The sequence below is a fragment of the Thermothelomyces heterothallicus genome, assembly GCF_042370625.1.
Source record: "Thermothelomyces heterothallicus CBS 202.75 unplaced genomic scaffold P884_scaffold_1, whole genome shotgun sequence".
Classification (NCBI taxonomy): domain Eukaryota; kingdom Fungi; phylum Ascomycota; class Sordariomycetes; order Sordariales; family Chaetomiaceae; genus Thermothelomyces; species Thermothelomyces heterothallicus.
This window is the reverse complement of record NW_027192562.1, coordinates 1274634-1298033: the sequence shown is the minus strand read 5'-3', so window position 1 is coordinate 1298033 and position 23400 is coordinate 1274634. Positions and strand designations below refer to the sequence as shown.

At 57.3% G+C, this 23400-nt stretch overlaps 8 protein-coding genes across 8 annotated transcripts; 5 read left to right on the top strand and 3 right to left on the bottom strand.

Moving 5' to 3' along the window:
- Positions 1-909: 909 nt before the first annotated feature.
- On the top strand, positions 910-1683 carry P884DRAFT_189599 (uncharacterized protein; the record flags this gene model as incomplete). The annotated part of the gene is made up of 1 exon (XM_069437448.1): positions 910-1683. The coding sequence occupies one exon, from the start codon at positions 910-912 to the stop codon at positions 1681-1683; it is 774 nt and encodes a 257-aa protein (XP_069301685.1).
- A 648-nt stretch (positions 1684-2331) lies between these two features.
- On the bottom strand, positions 2332-3598 carry P884DRAFT_214628 (uncharacterized protein). The gene is made up of 4 exons (XM_069439237.1): positions 3152-3598; positions 2982-3095; positions 2813-2932; positions 2332-2749 (listed from the first exon to the last, which is right to left on the bottom strand). Exons 1-4 carry the CDS (start codon positions 3336-3338, stop codon positions 2427-2429), a joined length of 744 nt encoding a protein of 247 aa, XP_069301684.1. The 5' UTR covers positions 3339-3598; the 3' UTR covers positions 2332-2426.
- A 192-nt stretch (positions 3599-3790) lies between these two features.
- P884DRAFT_5841 (uncharacterized protein) lies at positions 3791-6145 on the top strand. The gene is made up of 6 exons (XM_069445973.1): positions 3791-4006; positions 4101-4160; positions 4256-4303; positions 4418-4486; positions 4546-4830; positions 4893-6145. Exons 1-6 carry the CDS (start codon positions 4003-4005, stop codon positions 6083-6085), a joined length of 1659 nt encoding a protein of 552 aa, XP_069301683.1. The 5' UTR covers positions 3791-4002; the 3' UTR covers positions 6086-6145.
- A 1000-nt stretch (positions 6146-7145) lies between these two features.
- On the bottom strand, positions 7146-10346 carry P884DRAFT_190778 (uncharacterized protein; the record flags this gene model as incomplete). The annotated part of the gene is made up of 2 exons (XM_069437539.1): positions 7146-7528; positions 7679-10346. 2 exons carry the CDS (start codon positions 10344-10346, stop codon positions 7146-7148), a joined length of 3051 nt encoding a protein of 1016 aa, XP_069301682.1.
- Positions 10347-11395: 1049 nt separating this feature from the next.
- On the top strand, positions 11396-12982 carry P884DRAFT_190374 (translation initiation factor 3 complex subunit L; the record flags this gene model as incomplete). Its single annotated transcript, XM_069437509.1, has 3 exons — positions 11396-11698; positions 11764-12801; positions 12899-12982. The coding sequence occupies 3 exons, from the start codon at positions 11396-11398 to the stop codon at positions 12980-12982; spliced, it is 1425 nt and encodes a 474-aa protein (XP_069301681.1).
- Positions 12983-14458: 1476 nt separating this feature from the next.
- On the bottom strand, positions 14459-14838 carry P884DRAFT_5797 (uncharacterized protein). Its single transcript, XM_069445971.1, has one exon. The coding sequence runs from the start codon at positions 14720-14722 to the stop codon at positions 14528-14530; it is 195 nt and encodes a 64-aa protein (XP_069301680.1). The 5' UTR covers positions 14723-14838; the 3' UTR covers positions 14459-14527.
- A 1774-nt stretch (positions 14839-16612) lies between these two features.
- P884DRAFT_189565 (uncharacterized protein) lies at positions 16613-17597 on the top strand (the record flags this gene model as incomplete). The annotated part of the gene is made up of 3 exons (XM_069437446.1): positions 16613-17022; positions 17254-17363; positions 17416-17597. The coding sequence occupies 3 exons, from the start codon at positions 16613-16615 to the stop codon at positions 17595-17597; spliced, it is 702 nt and encodes a 233-aa protein (XP_069301679.1).
- Positions 17598-18023: 426 nt separating this feature from the next.
- P884DRAFT_190616 (uncharacterized protein) lies at positions 18024-19182 on the top strand (the record flags this gene model as incomplete). Its single annotated transcript, XM_069437524.1, has 2 exons — positions 18024-18419; positions 18478-19182. 2 exons carry the CDS (start codon positions 18024-18026, stop codon positions 19180-19182), a joined length of 1101 nt encoding a protein of 366 aa, XP_069301678.1.
- Positions 19183-23400: the final 4218 nt, after the last annotated feature.

Below are 23400 nucleotides of genomic sequence, written 5' to 3'. Positions count from 1 at the left end.
GACCAGGGTTCCACCGGCCGAGTCCTTTTGGCATCGACGGGTCCCGTCCCAACGTCCCACACAATACCTTTGTCCTCGACAAACACGCCGGAATTGTCCAACCTGGGCAATTTTACGGCCTTCCACTCCACTCGATCGCCCAGTTACGTGACGACGGCACCAGGTGGATCCTGAATGCAACGAATATGAATACACACAGCACAGCACATCACATCACATCACAAATTATGCCTCGTCGTACAACGCCCACAATGTAATAATAATAAGAGCAGCGTTTGGCAGCGTTGGCAAGACACACCCGGCTGGTGTACGTACTGTATGGGCGGTAGTTATACACACACATACATACATATGTACATACAAATCCGGGCCTCGGAAGCTGAGGGTTTCCGGAAGCCACGCAGGGCCGACGTCCGACGTCTGACGTTGATAATGGGCGATCGCATCCTGTTCCTGGCGGCGCTCGGCGGAGCGCCAAGCAACCCGCCGCCAGCTAACGGGGGCCTGTCGTCACTGCAACTACCTATCACCCATGTCTTCAATACACGAGGGGGGAAATAACGTTATGAGAAGTCAAGTACGGATTAGTCTGGCCCGGGACAACGGGCCTGCGACAACTAAAGTTGGTAGCAGGCCAGGCCGTCGTGCGAGCACACGCCCGACGCGCCGCCGCCGCCGAGGGAGGCACGGCGTTGGAGATGGGGCCAACATCGAGGACCGCCAGCACATCCACACTGTTGTATTCCTTCTTCCCCGAGGGAGCAACGATGCTGGATTCGGGCTGGATTCGGTCGTTAAACGTTTCTTTTCCTCTCTCTCCATTGTTTCCCGTTTCCCCCCTTCTTGACGTAGCTTCTTCCTTTCGGGTGTTGTACTCCTCTTCGTTTGCTTTGATGTGTTGATTTCATAATGTTGGTTCTGTCCGCCGGGACCAGGGGATCCGTGATCCCCATTGCCATTCTCCTGACATGCAGCTGGCTGCTGCTCCTTCGCGCCCGTATCCAGTGGGACTGGTTTCCCTTTGCCGCCCAAGAACCGCCTGTCGAGGTCGTCGTGGCGAGCGTCAGCACCGAGGACACCACCTGGGTGCATCGCTTCCTCCCGGGCTGGGCCCGCAGTGTCTACATCGTCGACGACCCTTCGGCCAAGCTGACGGTGCCCGAGAACAAGGGCCGCGAGGCCATGGTCTACCTGAGCCACATCATCGCCAACTACGACACCCTCGCCGAGACGACCGTCTTCATCCACGCCTCGCGCTTCGCCTGGCACAACGACAACCCGGACTACGACGTCCTGCCGATGCTGCGCAACCTCAAGCTGGACTACGTCCAGGCCTCGGGCTACGTCAACCTGCGCTGCGTCCAGGTGCTCGGCTGCCCCGTCGAGATCCGCCCGCACGCCGACGAGGCCTCGGCCTGGGAGCGCAGCGTCGGCGCCGCCCGCTCCGGCCGGCCGCTGACCGCAAAGGAGATATACAAGCAGGCCTTCCAGGAGCTGATGCCGGGCGTGCCGGTGCCCGACAGGGTCGGCGTCAGCTGCTGCTCGCAGTTTGCCGTCTCGCGCGAGGCCATCCTGAGCCGCCCCAGGGACGACTATGTCCGCTGGCGCGACTGGCTGTTGGAGACCCCACTCGCCGACGATCTGAGCGGGCGCGTCTTTGAGTATCTGTGGCATAGTGAGTAGACGGATGCTGGGGCAGGGCACTATGGCCTAGGCCCAGGGCGGTCGACACGGGCTGACAGTAGCTAGTCATCTTCGGCAAGGAGGCCGTGTATTGTCCGTCTGCATCCGCGTGCTACTGCCGGCTGTTTGGACAGTGCGACCTCGAATGCGACGAGATGCAATGCAAGGACCGATATGTATTGCCGAAGTACGCGGCCCTGCCGCAAGGTTGGCCGAGGTATGGTTACTCCGGGGAAGAGAGAAACTTCACTGGTCCCCTGTGAGTACTCCAATCAGGACAAGTGTCCAGCGCGTTTTCACCCGCGGCAAATTTTTACGTCACATATTCGACCCTTGATCTGGAAAGCGGCCTATTCAACGAGCGGGCTCGAGCGTGTGGAACTAATTAAAGGACTCGCATGAGCGTGAGAGCTCAGAACCACTGACTCACCAGCCTGGCTCAGAGTCAGCCACATCCTCCCGCATGATAGTGATGCTGATCAATCGGGGAGCGAAGGACAAGGCACATAGAAAGCATTCTCATCGCTGCCTGGCTAGACACTGGTTGCTTAACCTGTCGTAGTGGTCGATCGGATCCATTTATGGTTTGTAAGGTCAATTTCTGATCGAGTTAGCATGAGAAATGTGCAGAGCAATGGTCGTCTTTACCTTTCTATGTGATCAGGGTTATCCTCTGCTGAGCGCCTATTGTACATACACTATATCGATACATTGTTTTCCACTCGTTTTCTTCCCGGCAGCCACTAGGTCTTGTCTGATGAGCTTGTACCGCCGCTTGCATGCCCAGGCTTCCCCTCCTTGGTCTGGCTCTCGGATGCGCGGAGCTCCTTTATGCGGTCGTCTATGAGGGCGATATCAGCTTCAACTCGAAGGAGCTTTTCCTCGAGTATGTTCTCGTAGTCTGCATCAGATAGTTGCTTGATCGGACTCCAGCTCGACCAGAACCCCTTTTCCGGTTTCGGGGCTGCATCATCAACCCTCGCAGCCCGCCAGTTGGCGATGCCCTGTCCACCAGCCCCCAACAACGAGAACACAATAGCCCCTGGGATGACGTTCCTCGGCCCCCCTACGATGGGTTAGCATACAAAGCCGGTGTCCGAAGACGGCTACCTTATCTGCCCGAACTCACTCAGCATGCCGCCAAAAGTTCCAGCAACTCCACCAGCGACGGTGCTTGCCTTTATCTTGTCGCTAGGGGACGGTTCTTGTTTCCCTCTGCCGAAGTACCTCAAGCTGCTCAACCGCGTCGCTTGAAGTCGGTCAGACATGTCAGACAAGTTGTGTACGGCGCAGCTCACCATAATAACTGGTCCCCAATGTAAACCACTGCCCTCCTGCGACAATCGCAAAGAAGGCCGTAGGGGCAGACCGAAGAATGCCAGCAGCCGCTCCAGTGAAGACACCACATGCACCTATAAACGTCAGAATACAAACACTCTCGCAGCAAGGAGGTCGCCTAGCGTCTTACCGGCAGCGGCGCCAACTTTAAGCGATGGGACCAGGATCTCCATCAGCTCGGGCGGGGGAGACTGCTCCTGGCGTGGCCTTGGTTTTCGAGCCGGCTGTGTCTCCGCTAGGCCTTGTGGCTCAGAGGCGGGATGCTGGCTGCGGTGAGACTCATCTTCGGGCTTTTCCAAGACTACACGCCTCATCATTCGATTTTTTTTCTCTCTCTTTTTCTTTCTTGTTTCTCTTTCAGGACAGAGGATAATGGATGGATGGTAGAGTATCGCCAGCTGATATTTGTGGAATTAATGGGCCGAGAGCCAAATTGCGGTGATCATGCTTTGAGTCTCATGCACATAGATTGACGTACATGGAACAGTTTGCGGTCTTAAAAACTCGACTAGCAGGAGGATTAGGTGTGTATGCCCGTCGATGTGATCACAACTTCATCACTTGCCCCTGCCGTTCGTTAGCGTTGGGATCCGACTGGAATGCAAGACTGCGGCTTCCCCAAGGCCAACGCTAAGCCCTATTTCGCCTTAGCGGGGGCCAAGGCCCGCCCGTACGGCATCCCCACATCCTTGCAGGGCGGAAAAAAAAGTCAACCCTGATTCCTCAATCGACCTCGCCTTAATATTTTTTCGCTTCCGCCCGCACCCAAAACCACGTTACTCGAACAAACCGCTTGGTTGCGATCGTCCATCTTCGCACCTCTCCATCTGTCTCCGCGTACACAGCGTCCGGGGCCAGACTATACACCGCCCTTTTGCATACAGAAGCCTATCCGGGAGACCCCTTTCCTTCGACCGACGACACTGCTATCGCGCGCCTCGGTGTTGCATCGTAGCGCGCCCACTCGGAAAAAACGCAATCATGGGTGAGCAGCACCGGCCATGCCCGCCCTACCCACCTTCCAACATCGCGGGGCATTTCCACATGATGCCCATCGTTTGCTGACCCCCCACGTGCAGCTCCCAAGAAGAAGCAGGAAGTCCAGAAGCTGTCCCTGGGCGACTTTCTTAATGACACCTGTGAGTTCGCTCCGTTGATGTCAAGGACGCTCGTCAATTCGCCAATACGCAGCGGGGCATACCGTTATAACCGCATGCTGACCTGGTTCACGTAGCATTTGGCGGCGGCGGCTCATGGGCCGATGAAGTCGAGGATACCATTGGTAAGTGACACTTCCAGCTGCTAATCTGCTAGCTCTCGCCGCTGATTCCGTTAGCTTCGGGTATGCGTTGCCTGCCGCAGATGGCGTTGACACCACCAAACTGACTTCGGATAGGCACCCAGCCGCTTCCTCCTCCCGAGCGCCGCGTGCCGACGAGCTCGTACGGAGGTGGCAATGACCGGGGTATGTCGCGCCAATCCCCAACACGGCCTGCAACTCGGAGCTAACCTTCGTCCATCTAGGCTACCACTCGATCCGCGACAACCTGCCTCAGCAGCTCCCCGACAAGCCCCCTTATACCGCTCATCTCGGTAACTTGTCTTTCGATGCCACTGTCGAAACCGTGACCGACTTCTTCGCGGTCTGCAAGGTCGTCAACGTGCGAATTATCGAAGACCGCGACCAGAACCGACCCAAGGGCTTCGCATACGCCGAGTTTGCTGACCTCGAGGGTCTCAAGACCGCTCTCACCCGTGATGGTCAGATTTTCCAGGGACGCACGATTCGGGTGAGAGTTGCCGATCCCCGTAAGTTCCCCACTTCGCTCCCATGTTCGTGTCTTTTCCGGATAACTGATTATTTTTCATAGCGAGGGGCGGTGGTGGCTTCGGTGGACCTGACCCCCGGGAACTGGACTGGAGTACTCGTAGGGGTCCTTTGCCTGACCCCCCTAGCCGTGGTGGTGATCGTCGTGGGCCTGATTTCGGTGAGCGGAGGCGCGATTTTCAATCAACCGACGACGGAAAAGTCCGGGATCTCAGCAACTGGGAGAGGCGTGGCCCTCTGTCGCCCCTGGCCCAGCCCGATCGCCCAGAGTCCCGTGAAGGCTCCCGCTCCCGTGCTCTGGAGTCCCGATCCGAGTCATTCCGTGGCAACCGGAGGGCTTCGCCCGCCGCTTGGGGTCCCAGTGAAGGCCAGGAGGGCTCTCGCCCGCCTCGCCGTGAGTTCTCCGACCGCCCCGAGCGCCCCGAGCGTGTCCCCACGGCTGCTGAAAGGGATTTCAACTGGCGTAACAGCATGCGCCCTGATCCGCCAGTCAAGTCACCCGGCCAGTCTCGGGAGGGCAGCGAGACACCGTCTTCGCCAGCTCCTTCCGGCGCCGTACCTGCTGGACGTCCCAAGCTAAACCTCGCAAAGCGGACCGTCTCCGAGGCGACCGACACTGCTGCTGCCCCTCCCCCTTCTGACTCGAAGCCTAATCCGTTTGGCGGCGCTCGCCCGATCGACACTGCTGCCCGTGAGCGAGAGGTTGAGGAGAGGCGCATGAGAGAAAAGAAAGAAGCCGAGGAAAGGGCTAAGGCTGAGAGGTTGGCAAAAGAGGCGGCGGCGGCGGAGGCCGCGGAGAAGGCCGCAGCCGAGGCGGCCGCCAAGGCCAATGGCGAGAAGGAAGAAGCTGCTGAGGAGAAGAAGGCGACGGCTCAGGAGGGCGCCGCGAACGGGGCTACAGCCGAGCAGAGGCTTCCGCTCCGGACGCGTGAGCCACGGGAAGCGCCCAAGTCGCGGGCCGCCGAGAGCGGTAACTGGAGGGCTGCCTCGAACGAGCAGCGTGCTTTGTCCCGCGGCGGCCATGGTCCTGGTGGACCCCGTCGTGGTGGCCCGGGTCGTGGTCCTAGGGATGCCGGACGCCCTCCTCGCACCAACGGCAGTGGTCCTACCCAACAGCTACAATCTCCCAACACTGAGCAAGCCCCGCCTACGCCGACTGTTGATGAGGATGGCTGGACGACGGTGGCGGCTCCGAACAAGGGCCGACGTGGACAGGCCAGCCGCCCGGTGGCTTGATGAACCAATGCATAACGGTCCTCTTATGGGACCACACTCGCCGGTCTCCCGCAGGACGTTCTGTGTTCACAGAGAACATGGCAAGCTCTATGAGGCTTACCGCTTGGCGGCATCTTCCCTCTATATGTTCCTCTCTGCTCGCTCCTCGACATCCATGTTGCCGTGTCGTTGGCTTGGATAGCCCGGCATCAGCGCCCTCGGCTTTACGCAGATCTCTTCGTGTCTCAAGAACCCGATGAATTTGCCCAACCCACCTCGACCACGTATGCAACACCGTCTTCCCGGGACGGAATGTCTCATCCCTCTTTGCGTCGCCAGTCCGACGATGGAGGGAGGCGACACTAACCGTTACGAATGAGCGATTTTGACCGACATGGTGATCCCAGCTATGCAGACAAAAAGCGCATTTTCTGCGAGTTCTTGACCATGACGTTTATGGGTTATGCACGGCAATGCGACGCGGAAGTTTTCAATTCAAAATGATGGCTCTTTGTTTGTTTCCGCCCGCATGGACAACGACCAGACGACATGGTGCGGTGGTTTCTCGGTCGCCACGGCAATGTATTCCTGCTGGATTGGGCGAATCTCAAGGTCTGGACGGTCAATTTTCCAGATAATCATGGGCGGGAAGGTATGAAAGGCAGATTCCTTCCGCGCATTTGTGGGGTCCTGCCTCATGACTCTTTGGTTTTTTTTGGTCATCTCATGCGACCTGCCTGTTGACCAGCTCTATGCTTTCTATGCCTGGACAACTGCGGCATTCTTTATGCGTTTCAAACGATGATATGCTTGACGGGCCGGGCCGAGGGGGTAAGGGGGGCTGGGTTAGCTTTGCAGGGTTGTGTGGTGGTTTCATTCAGTTTAGACGAGGGATAGCAAAAGGAATTTGGTGCATTTGTTTTCGATGGCAGTTTTCCGCTGTAACATGCATGTTCCCCTGTAGTCGTCATCTTCCTCTATTGCTGAATCATGCTAAACGCACAGTCCCCGGTATCAAGGGTAGGTATTTTTTTCATCCATCCATCCATCCATCCATCCACTCTCCGTCAGCAAGTGAGTATTACCTCTTCAAGGTCTTCTGCTTCTGCGCATCCGTGGCCACGTTCCTCCCTTCCACCAACAAACCCTTCCGCCGCCGGACCCCGTCCATATACCTCTTCGCAACGTTCTCCTTGTCGCCAAACTCGCCCAGGTCTTCGAGATCGTCCTCGGTGAAGGGCACCCAGAAGGGATCCTCGTCGAGGATTTCGAACCCCGCGAAGATGAGCTGCGGCTGCGCTGCCCCCGAGGTGCGCTTGCGCATGTCGTCGGCGAAGCCGAAGGACTCGGCGACCGGGAGGAGAGCTTGGATCGTGAAGAACGGCGTGCCTTCGTTCATGGCCTCGGACTGTACACGCCCACGGCGCCTGGTCAGGACATCGTAGACGCGGCCGAGGACCTCGGCTGGAATGGCTGTTAGCTTAGCCGCGACTTTGCAACGGGGACAGAACGGCGAGGAGCGAGGGGAATAAAGGAGCGCCAGTTTGGGGAAGGGAAGGGGTCGGGTGAAGGGTTCATTTTTTTTAGGAGGAGGAAGGGGGGAGGGGGGCTTACTTGAGGCTTGGATTTCGCACGAGTACATGGCCAGCATGAGCCGCGGCGACCAGTCGAGGAAGCCCTTGTGGATAGACTGCTGCACCGTCTTGATCACCTCGCCCGTCAGACGGCCCAGGCGATCGCGCGCCGATGCCGCGTCGTCGCCGATGCCTTCGGCCGCGGCAACCGAGACGTCTTCGATGAAGACGGCCACGCCGTGGACTGGCTCGTGACAGAGGGGCCCTTGGTGAGTGGCGAGCTGGAAGGCGTAAGTGATCTTGTCGGAGAAGTGGTGCGGGTGGAGGGCCTCGTTGGCTAAGGGACGGCTGGTGCCATTATTGTGGTTGGCATGATGGTTGAAAACCTTGGGTAGGAACTGTTCCTTGGTGGCGTCAATGAGGAGGTTGGGGCTAGTTCTGCGCGGCCCGAAGCAAACGATGCGGTCGACAACGCCTTTCCAAGACTCGGTGCGGGCCTTTTCGCTGTCGAACTGTGACTGCAATTGCTTTGCGAGTTCCTCGGGGGTGAGAACCTTCATGGCTGCGGTGACTTCATCATCCGCCTCTGCCGAGTCGTCCTGAGCAGCGCGGTCTTCCGTGGTCTGTTTGGCGGCAGCTTGCCCTTCGTCGCCCTCTTCGGCAGCTTTGCGATCAGAGTACAGCCGCTTGAGGCCGCCTGTGTTCCTGACCAGGAAATTGGTGACGTCCCTAGGTAAGGGCCTGACTCGCAGGGTAATGGTGACTTGCTTAGAGCTCGTTACGCCAACTACCACGCCGCGGCCGAGCTCCTTGTTGGCCGGAGGGCGCATCTCCTCCGCGCGGACGATTGTTTCCCGATAGGGGACAATGGGCGCGCCGCATTGGATCTCACAGCCAGCAAACCGCTCCCGCAAGTCTGTCAAGCAACGTTCTAGGTGCAGCTCTCCAGCGGTAAGTAGAACGTGCTCTCCGGTGGCGAAGTGCTCGTACTCGGCACAGGGGTCGCTCTGGACTAGCAGATGAAGGCCTCGCATCATCTTGTCCAGATCGGCCGGGTTGACGGGCTCCAGGGCTACACGCACGATCGGCCGACCGTGAAGGTTTGCGATGCCTGCCAGGTTGATCGCTCCATCCAACTGACTGCAGAGGGTGCCAGACTTGAGGATACCGCTGTCTTCAAGCCCCCGAATCCCAAAGACCACTCCGGCAGGAACGGAGTCGAGAGCTTCCAGATTCCGGCCCATCAGCATGTACAGCGCCGCCACCTTGATCTTCTTCGGCACCGGCTCCGCACGCGGGTGGGCTGGTGAGAACTTGGGCGGGAGGACGTAAATTTCGTCACCGACAGACAGCGTTCCGGAGTACATCCGCGCGAAGCCTATCGGGTGCTCAGGCTCGATCTGTTTCTCGTCTTCTTGAACCTCCGGCTCCAATGTAGTGCCAGAGAATTCTGACACGAGGGCATCCATATCGTTGCCTCCGTTCAGGTTGCCTTGTGCTCGAGCAGCTTCGGCACGCTTCCTCCTGGCCAGTTCCCGTGCCTCCTCGCCACTCATAGGCCCACGTCGCTTGTTCTCCGGCAATTCGCTCTCCTTCACCGAGACCATCTTGCTTACGTAGGCGACCACCGGATCTGACGGTGCCGTTTTGAAGGAGACCACGGCTTCTTTGACCTTGGGGTCGATGTGGTCTGCGCCTGGCACGTCTTCCAGGAGCAACGGGAAGCGTTCAGCCTGGGCCGTCCTTGGTGATGGTAGCGATTCCACGACGGAGACCAACAGAGCGACGGATACAGGTATCCAGGAGCTAAAGACGGTCGTGAGGAGGAGTTTCGGGTCGCGCGATCGGACAATATGTGGGGGGATTGTGATGTTGAGCGACTTGGTGATCTTCTCGAGGAGGCTAGCGTCGCCCTTGCCGTTGTGGTCGCCGACGGTGGCGTGGTAGACTGCCCAAATCTGGTCGAGAACTAGTTGAACAAAGAGCGGTTTCAACGACCGTCCCTTCAAATGCTTGTGACCCAGAACCTTCTTCGTCTTGGGATCCAGGTAGAAGTTCCCCCAGAGAACCTTTTCCAAGACGCTGCGTTTTATACCGAGTTTCTTCTCGTACAGGCCGGCGAATTGCCTCACGGTGAAAGCCCAACCATCAATCGCGCTGCCGAAGATGACATTGTTCTTCTCCGGAGCGAAGTAGAGTTCTTCGTCATCCTTCTCCTCGTACTGGAGCTCCCCAGAGTCTGTCACTTGGTCTGCCACCTTTGCCTCTTTTGCCGCCGAGGCAGCGACTCGAGCCTCCATGCGCTCCCGCCAGTTGAGATCCTCCTCCATGCGCTCGCCCTGGAAAAAGCTTCCGAGAACGGCGTTGACTTGCTCTAGAAGTTTGCTGAGGTGGACGTATGCCTCGCCGGGCGTCATTCTCAGCTCGGTGATGAGACGGTCTATTTTGTTTATGACGAGGATAGGCTTGAGCTTCTCGATCCATGTCTGCCTCAGTACAGTGACCGTTTGACTGCACACCCCTTCCACGGCGTCGACCAAAACAACAGCGCCGTCACACAGGCGAGACGCCGTAGAAACCTCACTGCTAAAGTCGATATGGCCCGGCGAGTCAATGAGATTGATGAGGTACTCCTTCTGCTCAGGGGCGGCGTCGGGACTCGGTCTCCGCAACATCGAGAAGTAGAGTGAGATGGCAGACGACTCCATGGTGATCCCCCTGAGCTGCTCGTCTGGGCGCGAGTCCAAGTACCGGATTTTGCCGGCTAGCTTGGGCGAGATGATGCCATTTGTGGCAAGAAGAGCATCTGTGAGTGATGTCTTGCCATGATCCTAAGCGCAAGTTGATCAGCGTTGCTGGTTCGGCGCTGCAGCCCTTTGGGACACAAAACCTACCACGTGGGCTAGAATGCATATCTGCCACGTTCAGTTAGCACCGTGCCTGCGGATCACCGTTTTCTTTCGCTCCTGGTTTTGCAAGTCTTACATTTCGCACGTCATCTGGGCTTTGTTGCAGCTTTGCCAGCTTTTCTGGGCTAACGACGGGCATCTTGATCCAACAAGTCTTTTATTTCTGGATGTCGCAGGTGGATCAATATTATCCGGTGATTCTTAGGCCGGCCCGGTAATTTCTTTCCCGGGGACCTGACATATATATATATATATATATATGCGTTAGGAACTTGTAAGTGCGAGGCGAAACTGCTGAGCGCCGCGGGGCTGCTGTCTGACTAACAACGATTCAATGTGCCCAGCGTTTCGGGCTTGGAAAGTGGGATGTTTGGAAAGTGGGATGTTTGGCGGGGCAGATCCGAGACGGCACAAGGTATGCTGGCTACAACGATGCCGCGAGTTTACTTCGATCTTTAAACTAGGCATGATTGGCCGAGTTGGCATTTCATGGCCGTGACTTGCATTGCTTCGGACCCAAAATAGCCAAGTGAATCATAATGAATCACGACGCAGTGCCTGGTTTTCGCGGGTAACGTTAATTCTTGGGGGATTGTGATGCACTAATCGGGGTGTAACCACTAATATGCAATTGTCCATACGCACCAAACCCTAAACCGATGCAGCGCCATTCCAAAATTCACCGCTTGGTCTGAGCCCCTCGACCACAAAAATCGAGCCCCACCGAGGAGCAAAGCATTTCCGGGCCTCTGCGTTGGTCACGACAACGGACGCCGGCGACAACCACTGCTCCCCCGCTCAACGAATCGCTTTACGCTTCACTGCCCCGAGCGTTCGTCTTGTTCAAGATGAGCTATCAGAACGGCATGGCGCCTGCCCGCGCCCTCGACGACGACAGTGATGTGGAGGAGGAGGCCCTCGTCGCCGACTACAAGGAGCAGGTCCAGTACTCGGAGGGCGGTTTGGAGGAACTCGACCCGGCGACGCTCGCTCAGCAAGCCGATGAAATCCAGGCCCGGCTAGTTCAGGCTGCCCAACCGCTGGACTTCCAGGCTACGCTCGAGACCAAGTTCCAGAGCTACGACAACTACTGCGCTCTGTTTCACTACATCCTCAACTCTGACGGCCCGGTGGACCTCGAACCACCATCGGTGAGTCTCCGCGCAAGCCCTCCATCCCTCCTGTCCCTCCTATGAACGTCGCTTACCCAAGGTAGTATTACTGGGCATGGGATGTGATTGATGAATTCATCTACCAATTCAATACATTCTCCTCGTACCGGGCCCGGATCGCAAGGCAAGGCAACAACGAGGAGGAGGCGCAGATTCTGCGCGACAACCCCAACACGTGGGGCTGCTACAGCGTGCTCAATGTGCTCTACTCCCTGATCCAGAAGTCCCAGATCACCGAGCAGCTCACAGCGATGAGGCGGAACGAGGACCCCATGGCGGTGGCTGGGCCCTACGGTTCCAAGAACCTCTATCGCATGCTGGGTTACTTCTCCATCATCGGCCTTCTCCGCGTACACTGCCTTCTCGGCGACTTCAGCCTCGCGCTGAAGACGCTCGACGATATCGAGCTGAACAAGAAAGCCATGTTCGCCCGCGTCATGGCCGCTCACTTCACCACCTACTACTACGTCGGCTTCTCGTACATGATGATGCGCCGCTACGCCGATGCCATTCGCATGTTCAGCCACATCCTGGTCTACGTCTCGCGGACCAAGAACTTCCAGAAGAACACGCAGTATGACTCCATCACCAAGAAGAACGACCAGATGCTCGCCCTGATTGCCATTTGCGTCGCCTTCCACCCCACCCGCCTGGACGACACCATCCACACCGCCCTGCGCGAGAAGTACGGCGAACAGCTGCTGAAGCTGCAGCGCGGCGGCCCTGAATCGCTGCCCATCTTTGAGGAACTCTTCAGGCTCGCCTGCCCCAAGTTCATCTCGCCCGTGCCTCCCGACTTTGACAGGCCCGAGGCCAACATCGACCCCATTGACCACCACCTGTCGGTCTTCATGGAGGAGGTGAAGACCAACATGTGGAGTCCGACTTTGAAGTCGTACCTGCGGCTCTACACCACCATGGATCTGAAGAAGCTGGCTGGGTTCCTCGACGTTAAGCCGGAGGAGCTCCGGTCGTGGCTGCTCGTCAACAAGCAGCGGACCAAGCAGCTGCGCTGGACCGACCACGGGCTATTGGAGGGCGAACTTGTTAACATCAGCGACCTTGACTACGCGCTGCAGGGTGTAAGTCTCTCTTTCCTTTTCTCTCTCGGGTTTGTTGCTTTCTCTCTCTCTTGGCGACGTTCAATGCGACGACAGCTATGCTGACCTCCATTTCTAGGACCTGATTCACATCTCGGAAGCGAAGATGGGCCGCAAGCTTGTTGATTGGTATCTGCGCAATCTCTCTCGCACATACGCATAAAGGTTGCAGAGCAGCAACACGGACGAGAAACTCAGATCCGCTCTCCGCCTAGATCCTTTTTCGTCTTTGTGTAATACTGGGGTTAGGGAATTGGGGCAACGCAGGTCTCAGCGGCATTGCATATTCGGCGTCGGATGGACACAATCAATGGATTTCTGATGAGGCGGCGAGCAAGTTGGCTGGAAAAGGGTGTAGGGTCTGCGGATATGAGAACCGATCTTGGCACTGCGCCCACCAGAAGTCCTGGGGAGCGAGGAGGCGGAGGGTAAAAGTGTACCATCCCTTCAGATCCTGCACATTCCCCGGGGCGTGGGAAAGATGGGGCCAAGCAGGCAAAAATTCCCGACTCGATAAGAGGGAGACGTCGCGAAAAGAGACGCGGCTAGATGGTAAAGACATGAATTGACACATTTTGCACTGAGCGCCGGCCACCCTCCTACCTCGTGCCCGCAGGCGGCAAGCCCCATCGACCCGTCACGATCGGGGCACTTCCGGTGCCCGTCCGCGGAAGAAGGCGGGAGGTGCTGATCCCGTCTACCACTATTACTGCAAGCAAGCACTTGCAGTGCGTACACGCAATGCACGTGTAACCCGCTCAGATACGACCACGGCGCCTGTTACGATAGATACCCGGCATACGTTGGACGGAGAACGCCGGCGCAAGCACCCTGTTGTGGTCCGTGCTTTCTGAGTAACTAGTTGTCAACTGCCCATTCAGAGTTCTTTAACTACTCCGTATTAACTAGTTAGTGCGATGTTTCCGTGGTTCATTACTTGGTAGTACCAAGGCCCAAGCGAAACCGGCCCCCCACTCCTTTTCCTTCCAAGCCGGATGGATGACATTAGCAAGGGGAAATTCTCCGCCTTGGGCCTTACGCTACGCTAGTGTATGTATGTACTGTATGTATGTACATACCATGGTTCCGTCCGGCTCCTGGATCCGTTACCCGAAAGAGACAAACTTGGCTCTCTGACAATACGTTGTGCTGGGAGGCCTCCGACAGGCTCCCGGGAGAGGACTGATGGTCTTCCAGGTGGTGTGATGGCTCGAGCACTTACTTGGTTTTTCCGTTACTAAACCTCCCGACCAGGCGGGCACTTGGCAAAGGGCGCAGGACCGTCCTGGTTCGGTGCTCTCGCTGATGGTTGATGCGCTGGATCGTTGCAGCGTGCAGGCTTGCGGCTGCGGGCATGGAAGTCAGCCCCCATCGGCGTGTTTGCAGACAGAACCAAGCATTACACACTGCTGCGCGCGCCGGAGGTCGTGTTGTGTGTGGGTTGCACCATCGGCACGAATATGGGAAATATATTGATGCATGCCGGATGTGGGCAAGGTATGGTAGTCGAAAGGGGCGGGGCTTCTATAGAACCCATACTTGCACGTTGAGCACAGCTGCATGTCTGTAAATCCGTACATATATGCATGGCTGGCCAGGATGGCGGGCCTCGGGTTACATATCTGGAATCATCTCGATGTACTCCGCAGTTGCAGAGGTTGTGCCATGGTTTCGGCCCGGTAGCTAGTTAGAGACTGACGGTGATTCATCAAACCTGCCTGTTTCTCGAGTCTGTGATACATGAGATGGGCGTGGATCCTCCTCGCTGCGGTGTTGAGAACAGGGAGCTACTTTTGTGGTCCGGAGGTACCGCGGAGCTAGCGTATGTACGTCCGTAGACCGGTCGAATACTCTCGCTATCGACTCGGTCCCTCCATCGGTACTGCAGGCGAGACAGGCGCATCTCACCACCTTTCCCACTCACACTCCGCTGACCGCCGCCCCGAACGGTCCTTCGGCGTCAGGACAGGGCTGCTGCGTTGTCCTTAGTTAATAACCCCACTAGTGTACGGGGCAACTATCTTGGCGGAACTGTGGAAGCAGAACCCTGTCGCTTCTTAGTTAGTTAGTTAGGAGCCAAGCTCGGCGGGGCCGACCTGCGAGGTGAGCATTTGGCTCCATGGGTGCCGCCCGTCATGAATTCGAACTGAATCACGACGAACCTCCCGCGCCTCCTATTCCACCAGCGCCAGCTAATCACTGGGCGGAGGTGACCTCAAAACTGTGTCAGTCTGTTGTCGTGCAGACGCACCAGCGGCTCGACTTGAGCGAGGATGGTGGCGGGCGGTCAGCATCTGTGCAAGCTGTTCACCGACACTATTATTCGGTAGAACCGAGCCCGAGCAGTGGGTTGCCAAGGCCCTATCAACTGAAGCTTAGCCTGTCGTACCTCGCCATGTTGTGCACAACGTAGTACAGATTATCCTGTGCTGGCGCTGCGTTGGTGGTTCGGAGCAAACAACTCGCGACACGGGACGTAGTGTTGTTGTGGACGTTGTGATTGCAGATAAAGTGCTTCTGGATGTGGACTAAGATGGGGGGTTCTGGGGCCCCTCCGAGTTGCTTGCGCGATCGGCTGACGGGCACTTCATTGCTCGTGGCACCGTTTGGCGCCCGCTGATCGCCGCTTTACCTAACTATCCGTACAGTACGGTACGGAACTTCCTGTACGTACATACATACAGTACAGTACCTTCACATGCTGTGTGAGGAACTGGGGTAAGGTGGTCTCGGGAAGACATACTCATAGTACAACGTTCGAGACATGGTAGGATTCCTCGATTGGGTAATAAAAAAAAAAACTAAACCAGAAGATCCACCCTACGGATTAGTGTAAGTTGGCTACTCATCATAACTAAGCGTTGCCGTCTGCGGGGCCACTAATGGGCGGCTCGCTCATTGCCGCAGCCGTGGTGCCGTTGGGCCTCCAGCCTCCGATTTTGCAGGGTTGTAGTGTAGCACCCGCCTGCCGCCAAGCACTACGCCGAAAATACTGCGTACACTATGCAAGAGCGTAACTCAGGTACCTAGGTACCTATGTATCATACCTTACATACGGTACAATACATGCATCCGTAGGTGGCACTACGGATTACACTGCGTCGAAACTCCGCTAGTGACTCCCTGGAAGCTCGAGCCGCGATATCTGGGCGCATGATGACTCTTGCCTCAGCAGCGACCAGGTGCGGGCAGCCAAGCGTCAAGCTAACTCCAAGCACCTTGGGTTTGATATTTTCGGTTCCCTGCCGGTTGGGGTCTTGCCCTTGTCCCAGGCTGCCCCGAGAGAACGGAGTATTTGTCCGAACTGTTGCCCCATCAATTCGTCTTTGGCCTGCTTTTTTGCCTGGTGCCATCAGCCAAGCCAAGCCCAGAGCTGCTTCAGCTTTAGCCCGTTGCCGCCCCGCAGGTGGAAGCTCCTTCCAACAACCAAACACAACTACAAGAAAGAGTTTGGCTCGCACCTGCCGCGGTCTTCACGATCAACTCTTGCTCCATTTTATTCCATCGACGGAAGAAACTGGTCACAGTGTTTCCGTTGCTTGCAGCCCACCGGGCGCTCGCCTTCGATAACCTTGGACCCTCGGCGACCAGAGACGCTCCTGCGAGATACGCGCTGCCTTTTCGTTTCCGTATCGCCACCAGGCGCCCAGGCGCCAGCTTCCAGCACGCGCCTGACTGGAACCCCATGCAAGTTGTCGCAGGATAGCCTTTGCTGGCCTCTCTGCGAGGCCGAACGAGCACTGGCAAGGTGTTCTTTGAGAGCGACCCGATCTACAAGCGATTCCATCTCACGATGGCTATGACCGCCGACAATGTAGACCGTCTACTAACTTCACCTTCCGCCACCGCCAAAAGCCCCGACTCCGATGGGTCTCCGGGCACAGTCGCTCCCTCGGTAGCTGCCGACTACTTCTCGGCCAAACCCCGTGCGAACGGTGACTCGAAGCTCAGGGAGCCATCCCGGCTGTTCGCCTCTGCATCGACTGATGTCAGCACCACCACGCTGGCGTCCATTTCTGAGGAGGACCACGTGGAAGGCTCGCGGCATTCCTCTAACGATAGCAGCCGGCCCTCTGTCGAACAGAGGAAGTCCTCGTCCACATCTGTAACCTTTCGGCCGCCACGAAACCCGTCACTGCCCCAAGGTCACCCGCGCAAAACAGATAACCGGCGGCTACGAGAATCGTCGCCTTCACCAGTTAGGTGAGTGGTCGAGCCTATTCTTAGCAACCTTCCCTTCCAACATTCTGTTGCAACATAGCCCTATTCTAGTTGCGGCACACCCGTACAGCCCATCATGAACCTGACGGTGCTGTCTGAGGGGTCTGATCTCGCTGCGAACTACCTGGCCGTCGCACGGAAGACTGCTCGCTTTCCCGGCGTTGCCTCCGCTGCGAGCTGACCGTCCCGGTTTGCATGGCGAGTGCTGTGCAGCCGTGGGGTCCAGGATGTGATACCCAAGGGCATGGGGGTTCCCATCCTCGGTGCGGCCGCCAGCTTGTCGACGTTGTCACCAAGCTTCCTTTGGAGGAGGGATCTTGCTGGTTGCATCGGCAGATGCACCAAGACTTCCCCGCACTCACGGGTCCACCCTAGGGGAAGTCACGGCCTTGCCCGCTGTTCAAGGGGTCGTCCGCGTGAGAAGCCGGAGCGAAGAAACAGAACAGCAGCCCGTCATGGCTACCCATGGCACCTTTGGAGGCATGCTCGAGGAACTCGAGCGCATCATGGGAGGAGGATTGGGAGGATTGCAGAGCTCGGGCTCGCTGACGACCTAGAGCTCCTCCCTCCTTAATCTGACCCCGCAACCCCACCAACCGGCTGGATCTGGCTCGGCGATGTCATGCTATCAATTTCGTCAGCTAGGCCGGCTAGAAGCGTCCCCTCTGCCCGCAAATAGCCATATTGTCTTCGCTTGGGCTTGTGGCTGTGTCGAAAGGTCGATAGCGCAGTCGCTTCAGCGCATGTGCAACCATCAGTCATTGCCGATTTTGCCCCGTCATCCTCCGTCCTGTTCGAGGCTTGATCATGACGAGAGTTTTGGAAATTATTCCCTCATAACCCATTACTTGATCGCGCATTTCCCCCGACGTCATCCCGGTTCAAGTCTGTCAGCTGTCACTGGGTGCCACGGACTCTTCTGCAATACTTGAAGTCGTCGTACATTTTTGAGCCTTTCAGCTCCAAGCATGACCACACTAACAATGAACCCACCCTCCCCTCGCAGGTTCGAGCGACATGTTGGGTTCGACAACCTCCCCATCGGGGAGGCCACCAAAAACAACCCCTCGTCGTTGAGCCTGCAAGCGAGGCACCAGGGATACCGCCCGTCGCGAAGGTCGCGCACGTTCATGATTGGAGTGGACGAGCACAGCTATTCCCAGTATGCACTGGTTTGGTTGCTCAATAACATGGTGGACGATGGCGACGAGGTTATCTGCGTGAGGGTCCTAGAGAGCCCGGTCCGTCCCGACAAAAATTACCTCGAGGACGCGAAGAAGCTGCTGGAGACAATCAAGTCCAAGAATGAGCTCAATAAGGCCATCAGCATCACGCTGGAGTACTCGGTTGGGAAACTCCATGACACATTCCAGCAGTTGGTACGTCTTCTTGACGGCTGTAGAGTGTTGGCGAATCGGACGCTGACGGCGAGACCAGCTCGCGATCTACAACCCGTCAATGCTCGTGGTCGGCACTAAGGGACGGACGCTGGGAGGAATTCAGGGATTGATGAATGCGCGGAACTCGTTCTCCAAGTATTGCCTCCAGTACAGCCCTATCCCGGTTGTGGTGGTCAGGCCAGACGATAAGCGACTCAAGAAGAAGGAGAAACGCTCGCAAGACCCGACGCGGCAGAGTTACGCCGCCATGCTCGCGTATAACTCGGGAAAGCACGAGGCCGATAGCGATACCGGCAGTGTTTACGAGTTCGAGCGCAGCATTTCGGCGGACGAGGAGGCGCATCAGGTCGCCGCGGCCATCGGGCTTCCTGCGAGGTTTGATCCCACGATCAAGCCGTGCGTTCCCCGCAACGCGCACATTCGACGGGCCTCGCCACTGGGTCTTTCCTCGGAGAGGACAGCATCGCTCTCTCCGCCGCCGACTCCACCCGCTGCCGAGAGTGGAGAGGAAGAAAGCGGGGATGACGACGATGAGTTCGAGGTCGAGGCCGTATCTGGCGAGCAACTCGCAGCGGGAGCGCGGAAACAGACGGGGCTTGAAGAGCAGAAGGAGCGACTCCACGCTATGGAAGTAGGCGAAGCTGCTGCCTTGCTCAAGTCGGGTCAGTCAAAGGAGCTTGAGGAAGACGAAGACGACGACGAGTCGCAGGACAAGGCGCCGGAAGACCCGTCTGACTCATAGGAGCACTTTGGGCTCGGCGTTCTAGGCGGCGACGACTGAATATTGGGTGGTATGGAGCATGTACGCGACTTACTAGTAGTTCAATGTAGTAGACTGTCAAGGGTTAGGGTATTAGCTAGGAGGTGGAGCAACGGCGGAATGCGAAATTCGCGGACGGAGGAGCTAGTTACTACCTTAGGTATCCGTACGCAGTAATCCGTACTCCGTAACGTTAATCCGCACTCGCACGGATCACTCGTCTCAAATGGGAAAGGTACACTACGGTGTGCACGGATTATGCGGTGAAATTTGAACTTACTACGTACCACACGGAAATACCGGGTATGGTGTACAAGTCCAGGACCGGATTACGCGCACAGACTCTCTGGATCTACACTACGAAGACGCGACTTCCTCGTGCGTGACGCGACGACAATTGGTGCTATCTCGGCTCAATCCAGGGCAGCCATTTCACAAGAACACCAGCTGATTGCCCACTGTACCAGCTGCCACCCTGTATGACCGGGATCTCCGGCCTGGCCCTGCGTCGCGCTGTCGTGTTTCTCGATAGGATCATCTCGAGTCGGTTTGGCCGAGCAAATGTACACACTGTCGGAGTGATCAATTCTCCTCATCTGCGCCCAATGTTCAGCAGGGCAGTCGAGGCCAACAAGGCGGCCGTGTACAAGCAGCCATCGCTTGCGAAACAGTTGTTCCCCTCGAGCAGCCCATCGACCGCACCGAAGAAGCATGCAGAGAATAACACCATTGACAACATGTTGAGCAAGAAGCGCCCATCAGCAGCCTATGGCGGCTCGGTGAGAACCGCGCCGAGCACAAAACCGCTGCAATCCCGCCCGGTTAACGTCCCGGCATCTGGCCCTCGCATCGTCAGCAAGTCGTTTGCGTCGCTCTACAACAACAACTCAGATTCCTTCAAGGAAGAGCCCGAGCTTCTCCCGCCTCCCAACAACACAGCACAAACGAGCGACATTGCAGCCGTCCCATTGTACGACTCGGACTTTTCTGACGACATTGACCTCGAGGCCGAGTGTGTCCTGCCGACGCTTCCGCGCCAACAGCCACCGGCGACGCCAAAAGAGCAGGATGCGGCTCCTCCAGCTACCAATACGAGTGTGCTCTCCTGGTCACAGTCCTCCCCGTCACACCTTCAACCCCCGGCCTCTCGGCCTGCACCGCCTCCGCAGAACGCCATCAAGCGGGCTTCGCCGACGGATGATGGGCCGGCTCCTGCGGCGGCGAAGAAGCCAAAGCGGGAGCTACCCAGAAACTGGTCAAAGAAAGCAGCGCCAGAGGATAAAAATGCCGGAGGTGGTGATGGGCACGGGGCCGCTGCGGTCGCGCCAGTACCCAAGTCGAAAGGGGATGCCCTCTGGAATACTACTGCCAGCGCCGTAAAGGCCCAGAAGAAGCAGTTGAAAACACAGCTTAAGGAGTCTGGGAAAACGGAGACGTCTGCGCCGGACGTGCAAGAAACTTTCAAGACGCACATGGCTAGGACGTCAGCCATCACGCTCAGCAGTGAGCAGCGCTATGTTATGAATCTTGTCGTGGAAAAGGGACAGAGCGTCTTCTTCACCGGTCCCGCCGGTACGGGCAAGTCTGTGCTCATGCGGGCCATTATTCAGGAACTCAAGAAGAAATACGCCAGAGACCCCGAGCGGGTCGCCGTTACGGCCTCGACCGGCCTGGCCGCTTGCAACATCGGCGGCATGACCCTCCACAGTTTTGCCGGGATCGGCCTCGGCAAAGAGGACACCAACATCTTGGTCAAGAAGATCAGGCGAAATCCCAAGGCGAAAAACCGGTGGCTCAAGACTAAAGTTCTCATCATCGATGAGGTCTCCATGGTTGACGGAGAGCTCTTTGACAAGCTGTCCCAGATTGGCAGGATCATACGTAACAATGGGCGCCCCTGGGGCGGCATCCAGTTAGTCATCACTGGCGACTTCTTCCAGCTTCCCCCGGTTCCGGAAGGCGGCAAACAGAGAGAGTCCAAGTTCGCATTCGACGCGGCGACATGGAACATGTCGATCGACCATACCATCGGCTTGACTGAGGTCTTCCGACAACGAGATCCCGGTAGGCCGCACCCTGACAGACCGAAGAGGGTTGACCTCGCGCGCTGACGACCTTTTAGAATTTGCTGCAATGCTGAACGAGATGCGTTTGGGGAGAATCAGCGACCAGACAGTCCGGAGCTTCCAAGAGCTCAGCCGGCCACTCACCTTCAACGACGGGTTAGAAGTAACTGAATTGTCAGTTTCTAGAGCCGAGATTCTCGTACCGTGGTCGCTGTGCTGACAACGTTTTCCAAGGTTTCCAACCAGGAACGAGGTTGAGTCCTCGAACCAGCGGCGTCTGAGGGCCTTGACTGGGAAGACCTACCGCTACGACGCCGTGGACGCAGGCGACGAGAAGGTCCGGGACAAGCTGCTGGCAAACATGATGGCGCCCGCAACCCTCGAGCTGAAGAAGGGCGCCCAGGTCATGCTGATCAAGAACATGGATGATACCCTCGTAAACGGCTCGCTGGGGACCGTGGTTAAGTTCATGTCACAGGCCACGTTTGAGATCAGGGGCGGCGAAGACGACTCCGAAGAGGAGTCAGATGCGAAGAGGCGAGCGCGGGCATTCAACAAGGCCCTTGCCGAAGCGTCCAAGGGCGACAACACGGAATACCCGGTGGTCTGCTTCCACGCTGTCGACGGCACCCAACGACAGATTCTCTGCGTCCCCGAGGACTGGAAGGTAGAGCTCCCGACGGGCGAGGTACAGGCCTCCCGCAAGCAGCTCCCCCTAATCCTGGCGTGGGCCCTGTCGATCCACAAGGCCCAAGGACAGACGCTGGAGCGGGTCAAGGTCGACCTCGGCAAGGTCTTCGAAAAGGGACAGGCCTACGTCGCTCTCAGCCGTGCCACGACGAAGCAGGGCCTTCAAGTGCTGAACTTCCAAAAATCCAAGGTGATGGCCCACTCGCGCGTGGTCGAGTTCTACAATAAGCTCTATAGTGCCGAGGCGGCCATGAAGAAGAAGGCGGCCGGGTCAATCACAAACTATACGGTCAAGCAACCGGCAGCTGCCGCGGGATCGGCTCAGAATCCTGTCGATGTGCTTGACGATGACGAGGAGGAGGCGGCTATGGCGGCGTACGGTTGATGGCAGCGCATGACGGGGCAAAGGTCGTTGGTGTTGATGCATGACACGATGAAGCGCGTTTAGTGAGGCGTTTGGGGGGCTCATTGGCAGGCAGCCAATCTTTTTTTTCTTTTTCTTTTTCTTTTTCTTTTTCTCTGCAGGCATACTCTCCTCACGATTGCCCTTCGAGTACCCCACTACAATGGGCGCTACTCCTTTGTCGTATGGGCGGAAGGTGGATTCGTGGCTTGACAGATGAGGGGGGAAAGAGAGAGAGAATATCAGGCTGGGCGACCAGCACAGTACTTCTTAAAGCTGCCCCTGCATGCAGGAGCAGGAACATATGCTGCCAACTTCCAGGCCACAGCAGACCGATTGTAAAGCGCGAGTTTTGCTCTGGTGCCCGAGAAGATTGCGGGCAAGCTTCGGGTGTTTGTTCCCCCTTCGGAGCAGACTCTGCTTGCTACGATATGGGGACACGCTCCTGGCGTGCACAACTGTAGGTGCAATGGATGGATGTGCTCGGCAATCTGCACTTGAAAACACGGAGCACAAGATGCAGAGACGACGTTTTTGGAGTGTACTTGATACACACACCTACCATGTACGTAAGGTACCTTACATACCTCCCTTTTGCGTGTTAACTATAGGTACTTGTACATAGGTACCTTACTTGGGGATACATGCATTAACTTAGCGTGACACAAGCACGCAACCCTTTACATACGCAGGAGTTTGCCCGCCCGCGAATTTTGGCGCACGTTCTCGGTCTTGGCGCAGTTTGGCGCAGACCCGCTGCGTATCGATAAGCAAAAGGCTCACGCAAGGCAGGAAAGCACATGGAAAGTTGCAGCGCCATACCTTCTATCCAGCTCAACCGCCGTTAGCCCCGCGTCGCTCCTGGTTATCTACTCCGACCCGAGGACCGGGCTGTTTCTACGCACCTCCTGCCAGTCTGCCAGAGGTGCGATCTCTCCCTGCGGCACGATTTTCTTGCACCGAGCAGGCGAATCAACCCAATTCCTGCTCCGCGGCAGCCCAGCGCCCATCCAGTTTCCCCTCCTCCCGCCCTTCCCCCCC